This window comes from Oryzias melastigma, linkage group LG6 (assembly GCF_002922805.2).
Source record: "Oryzias melastigma strain HK-1 linkage group LG6, ASM292280v2, whole genome shotgun sequence".
Classification (NCBI taxonomy): domain Eukaryota; kingdom Metazoa; phylum Chordata; class Actinopteri; order Beloniformes; family Adrianichthyidae; genus Oryzias; species Oryzias melastigma.
The window spans coordinates 1,485,249-1,491,083 of record NC_050517.1 but is presented as its reverse complement, the minus strand read 5'-3'; the positions used below and the strand labels follow the sequence as shown (position 1 = coordinate 1,491,083).

Here is a 5,835-nt window from a genome sequence, read left to right as displayed (position 1 = left end):
ACCCCCCACACCCAGGCCCGGGAGGCCACACGGCGCACCCCCACCGTCAGGACGCCCCAGCCCAACAGCCCCAGCAGACAATCAAGGCGCAGCGACCACCCAAGCCCCTCCCCCCTAAATCATGGAATCAGCTATGGGAGACCAGAGAGACTGAATTCTTTCCAAATTACTTGAACTTTTAGCTGATGTTTTTTCCAAACTGATATGATCAAAAAGCAGATTCCTGTACTGATTAACGTTTATGTTTTTCTTGTTTTTCCAATTTAACAAAATAGTTTTTTTTGCTATACAAAGAGTTATGAAGATTACAGATACTAATCCTCCTTCTATATCGATGGCACTCACGTCACCAAGCACACAAAGTGATGGTGAAGCAGTGATAGAAACATTAAGCCAGACTGATAGATCAGCACGTGCCCTTCTGTCAGGTGAGTTTGATCACCACCGTCCACCTGCCCCTCCCCCCCTCAAAACACACCTGTGTTGTGGGTCTCTGCGGAGGACAATGAGCCGGATCAGTTGGGAACTCTGCTGTTCCATCGTCTGAGAAGATCCAGAAAACTCCAGGTTCTGGAGATCTCAGACCATGAAGACTGTCGGTCCAGATGACGGAGCTGACGCTCGCCGCCACAGAACTTCTTCTCACCTGAACCTGACCGTTAGGCCCAGCTGACCTGTAACGCTCTTCCTCGCTGATCCACATCTTCCTCTCCTCGTCTCCAGGTCAGATGGAGAACGCCGTTCCTGGAAGCGTGCACTTCAAGAAGGAGTCCGGCGCCCTGGCGGTCCGCTGTAAGGTGAGCGCCGCTCATCCTCCGTGTCCTCGCTCGTTGTTGGGGGGGGTCTGATGTGGGCGTGGTCGTTCATGTCTCGGCTGTTTTTCCAGGATGGTTGGGTTCTGTTCAAGGCCGTGCTTCTGAAGAAAAGACTGACGGCTACGGACTTCCATAACGGCTACCTGCACCAGACGCTGAAGAAGGACACGCCCCACGGGGCGACGGAGGGGCGGTTCATCAGCAGCAGAGGGGGAGGAGCTAAAGGAGCTCGGAGGAGAACAAAGTCCACGCCGATTTAGACTCTCCTCTGGTGGACTGTAGAAAGACCGGAGGGACTTTTGGTTCTTCATGTAGAGATTTGATCTGAAGGATCTCTGAGTTTGTGTCTCTCTGACTCTCAGTTCACAGCCTGGATCTTTAGGATCTGTACATCTACTGAATCTGTAGGATCTACTGGTTCTGCTGGATCTACTGGATCTGCTGCATCCTGGAGATCCAGTCCTACTGGTGTGGATCCACTGCTTTGACATTCTGATGGAGGGAACATGCTAGGTGTGCAACGGATCACATCTGATCTGCAACGGATCACATCTGATCTGCAACGGATCACGTCTGATCTGCAACGGATCACGTCTGATCTGCGACGGATCACATCTGATCTGCAACGGATCACGTCTGATCTGTGACGGATCTCGTCTGATCTGTGACGGATCTCGTCTGATCCGTACGGATCGGTGGACGCGGTTCAGCACATGTAGTGCAGATCAGCCCCTCCCCCATACTTGATTTTTAACTCCTGTCCGTTCACGCCGAATGTGATCAACATGACAGCGTCGCTGCTCGCCGCTTGTCAGGAAGTGTGTTTGTAACCCAGGCGCTCTCATCGCGTGTGGGAGGAGCTTCCATTTCAAGATTTTCTTGATCTCATCTTTAAGGAGGCGGATGATGAAGAGCTGTACAAAAACACGGTGAGCCGTGCACGTGTCCGGGGTCATCACCTCAGTCTTTCTGCCGGCGTCCTGGTGTCACCGCAGTGGAGAACGTCGCTGGTCATCTGAGCGTCTTTCTGTGACCGTCGCGGCGTTCTCCACAGCAGGAGACCCTCTGCTTCTCTTACTTTCTTTTTCAAATATACTTAGTTTTTTTCTGGCTGCATCCCCCAGAATGCACTTTGTTTTTATGGGCATGGAGAGAGCTTTTGATGGTCGAAGATGTCCTGAATGTTCGGTTTCAACAGATAGACCTCAATGAGCAAAAATGTTTGATTAAACTTATTTTCTTCAAGCTTTTCCAAACCTTTTCTTTTGTTTTGTCCATATTTTCTTCTTTTTACTGATCAACCTGCGACTCTACATCCACGACCCGATCCAAACCGGGAGTTTCCTGACCCCTATGCACCACCAGATCCTACCTGATCCTGAAACTCACCAGCGTGTGGATAAGGAAGTTTGGGGAAGTAGAGAGACACGGTCAGGACTCGCACTTGACCCGCGGAGGTCCAGCAGAACATCTACAGGGTTCTACCTGGTGCTGGACCTGTGGGATGAGGTTCCTCCTGACACGGAGCCAAACCTCAAGATGACTCTCTGAGCTGGAAGACTTTACTCCAGACGGTTCAAACCACTGACTGTATCAAAGGACTGGACAGAGTATGAGACCCCGCCCCCCCAGGGGCGTCTCCTGGACCTGGATCATTGGGGGGGTCTACAGCGGACTATTACTATGTTATTTACATTATTTCTGTCAGGTTCCACGGTGTCTGCAGGAACATCTCATCCAGGATGGTGCTGTTCCTTTTCCTTTTTCTAGACTGCTCCTTTCTTTCAATGGTAGTTTCCTTCTCATTTTTACCTCTTTCCTTCTCTCGTTTGCTTTACCTTTACCCCCCCCCCCCATTACCATGTCACCATCTGATAATCCTCAACTCTTTCTCTCTTTTAGTTTTAATTTTCTTTTTTCGTTTGTCATCGTCTTCTAATAAACTCTTTTCACGGTGACGTCAGTCAAAATAGTGACAGAGACGTGAACGTGATACACAACTTCAGGAAACCAAAGAACTGAAGACTGTTTGACACACATTTACATGAATAATAAAAGGTAACTTTAACAATGTCAACAGAAAAATGTCCAATATTTATTTTACTAATGTCCAGCTGAGCTGTATTTTCATTTCCTGTCTTAGATCGTTCACAATTCTAAATACAAATTTGAATAATCCTCCAATATTTGAGGTTTTATTCAAAATATCGACCTTTCATTTGAGCAGATTTTATTTTACCGAGGCCTCTGATTGGTCAGTTCATAACTTGAATTACAGAGAAAAAAAGATCAGATTATCAAGAAGATATTAAAGTTTCACATCCAGAATGTTATTGTGACCAATAGAACGACTGATAAGAGCTGGTTCCTCTTCTAGAAGTCTGTGGGATTTTAGGGGTACTTCCTGTTTGGAACACCAGGGGGGCGGGGTCATTCAGGTCTCAGACACAATCATTGGTTCAGATCCAGTTTGGTATTGTTCTGCCTTCATCAGCCTAGGAGGAACCAGATAGAGACAGAAGGGTTGGACCCCCCAGACTGAAGCTCAATGGTTCTGTCTGCTGACCCGGGTCTGTTCTCCTCTGGAAGTGTGGAGGTTCTGCTCATTGGACCTGACGAGTGTTTCACTCAGATCGTCACCCCACCCCCACCCCACAGGCCGGAAGCTGCTTGTTGTTTCCCGGTGAGGTTAGTCCAGGGATTAGAGTCCAGCCGGGGGGCGTGACTCCGCCTTTCATTCCCGGCCCAGCCGGCCTTATCTCCATGGCTTTGACAGCCTGTTTGTTTGACGCTGGAGCAGGTTCTGCTGGGCCTGCAGAAACCGCCACAAAGGGGCTGGATCATCAGCACTTTGATTGTGGCGTCCGTCCTCCTCCACGCCGAGCTCAGTGCCAGCGTGTGGCGTGCTCCTGCGGTCCGGCAGTCTGTGGTCTTTGCTGTCTTCATGTTGAAGCGTCTCTTCGTGTCCTCTCCAGCCTGGATCGACCAGCAACAGAACCTGGACTCTGCGGTGGTCTGGAGGAGGAAGTGAGACTGGCATCATGGCGTCCTTCAAACTGGACTTCCTCCCTGAGATGATGGTGGACCACTGCTCTCTGAGCTCCGCTCCAGTGTGAGTTTCCTGATGATCTGGTCTTTATAAACCCGCTTTAGGACGCTTCCATATTCACAGAAAACTAGGGGTGTTCTCTGCTGGGACCGTCTCTATTTCAAAAAAGAACTTTTTCCCTTTGAGATGAGGGAAGAGGAGTTTCCTGTGGATCAGCTCTGCAGGAGCTGCTGTTCTCCCCTCTGCATCCTCCTCAGCAGCTGCAGACTCTCCTCTTCAGATCATCCCGGTTAGTAGCAATTTGGTCTGACCCGCCGCGCTCTGGGAACAGAACTGGAGCTCAACATCTGGAAAACTTCAGCGGCCTCTCCATCTGAAGGGGTTTGAGTCCTGGACGTCCACTGCACCAAGGAACCTAAAGCTCCTGGGATGTGTAACACCAGAGGGTCCAAACGGGGGGTCCAAACTGAGCGGTCCAAACTGAGCAATCCAAACGGGCGGTTTCCTTCATGACCAGCAGAAAGGAAAGTCTTTAGACGTCAGTTGAAGATGAACCTGAATGACCCCACGGGAACCAAACCCGCTGTTCTGAGCTCATCTACCCGTCTCTGTCGCTGTCATGGTCACTGTTGTGGTCGCGGTCGTGGTCGCGGTCGTGGTCTCTGTCTGGGTCTCTGTCGTGGTCTATGCTGGTGTCGCTGTCGTGGTCTCTGTCATGGTCACTGTTGTGGTCGCGGTCCTGGTCTCTGTCGTGGTCTCTGTCTGGGTCTATGTCGTGGTCTATGCCGGTGTCGCGGTCTCTGTTGTGGGCTCTGTCGTGGTCTCTGTCTGGGTCTCCGTCTGGGTCTCTGTCGTGGTCTATGCTGGTATCGCTGTCGTGGTCTCTTTCCTGGTCTCTGTCGTGGTCTCTGTCTGGGTCTATGTCGTGGTCTATGTCGGTGTCGCTGTCATGGTCACTGTTGTGGTCGCGGTCGTGGTCGCGGTCGTGGTCTCTGTCTGGGTCTCTGTCTGGGTCTCTGTCGTGGTCTCTCTCCTGGTCTCTGTTGTGGTCTCTGTCATGGTCACTGTTGTGGTCTCTGTCGTGGTCTCTGTCTGGGTCTATGTCGTGGTCTATGTCGGTGTCGCTGTCTCTGTTGTGGGCTCTGTTGTGGGCTCTCTCGTAGTCGCTGTCATGGTCTCTGTCCTGGTTGCTGTTCTGGTCTCTTTCGTGGTTGCCGTCGTTGTCTCTGTCTTGGTCGCTGTCATGGTCGCTATCGTGGCACCAACGTCTGAGTCTGACCTTTCCGTCGGACTCTGGTCCAGCGAAGGTTCTGTCCAGCTGGCGGCTGACATGGAAACAACGCTGCGTGTGGGTGAACCAGTCCAGACTCCTCGTGCCTCATGGCTGACAGACGGAGCAAATAGCACCACCTGCTGAAGTCCCGGAGGTCAACACAGACATGACCCGGTTCTCTTCTCCCCACAGTACCAGCCATGAAGGAGATGGTTTGCTTCTGGAGGAGGACGGGGGGAGACTGGCAAAACCTGGCAGGTCCAGCAGGGAGAACAGACCCCCTTCCCGATTCTGACCTGCCATGACCAGAGACTGTCCAGTGACAGCAGGCGCCATTTCTGCAGAAGATTTGCACAAAATCAATTATCTGCTTTTGACCCCTCCCCCTGTGGGAGTGCTGAGCTGCAGACACAGCCGCACGCAAGAACCATTTGGTGGTTTTAACCCCCCAATCCAACCTTTTATGCTGAGGGTCACATTTTTAGAGTCTTTGGAATGATTCGGCTGGGATTTGAGGTCAAGACCTTCCAGGCTCTGGGTGGACACTCTTCCACAGGGCCATTGAGCTGGGTTATGACACGTCTCCTTCTCCAAACCTCACCAGGAACCACCAAATCACAGCAGCTCAAGCAGTTGGTGCAGCCTCAGCCTCCAAACCCTGAAGACTGCAAACCTTTAGCATTAGGTAGGAACGCCGT

At 51.3% G+C, this 5,835-nt stretch overlaps 2 protein-coding genes across 5 annotated transcripts in view; both read left to right on the top strand.

Moving 5' to 3' along the window:
• Positions 1-2,065, top strand: part of mtfmt (mitochondrial methionyl-tRNA formyltransferase) — a 7,617-nt gene extending 5,552 nt beyond the window's left edge. The window contains exons 8-9 of the mRNA XM_024282526.2: positions 724-797; positions 887-2,065. Of these exons, the coding sequence (XP_024138294.1) occupies positions 724-797; positions 887-1,075 (263 nt within the window). The 3' untranslated portion in view covers positions 1,076-2,065. The remainder of the gene's footprint in view (positions 1-723; positions 798-886) is intronic.
• A 994-nt stretch (positions 2,066-3,059) lies between these two features.
• The window catches only part of celf1 (cugbp, Elav-like family member 1), a 20,058-nt gene continuing 17,282 nt past the window's right edge, over positions 3,060-5,835 (top strand). For all 4 annotated transcript variants that reach the window (XM_024281055.2, XM_024281054.2, XM_024281053.2 and 1 more), the window contains exon 1: positions 3,060-3,927. In XM_024281055.2, the coding sequence (XP_024136823.1) occupies positions 3,857-3,927 (71 nt within the window). In that variant the 5' untranslated portion in view covers positions 3,060-3,856. The remainder of the gene's footprint in view (positions 3,928-5,835) is intronic.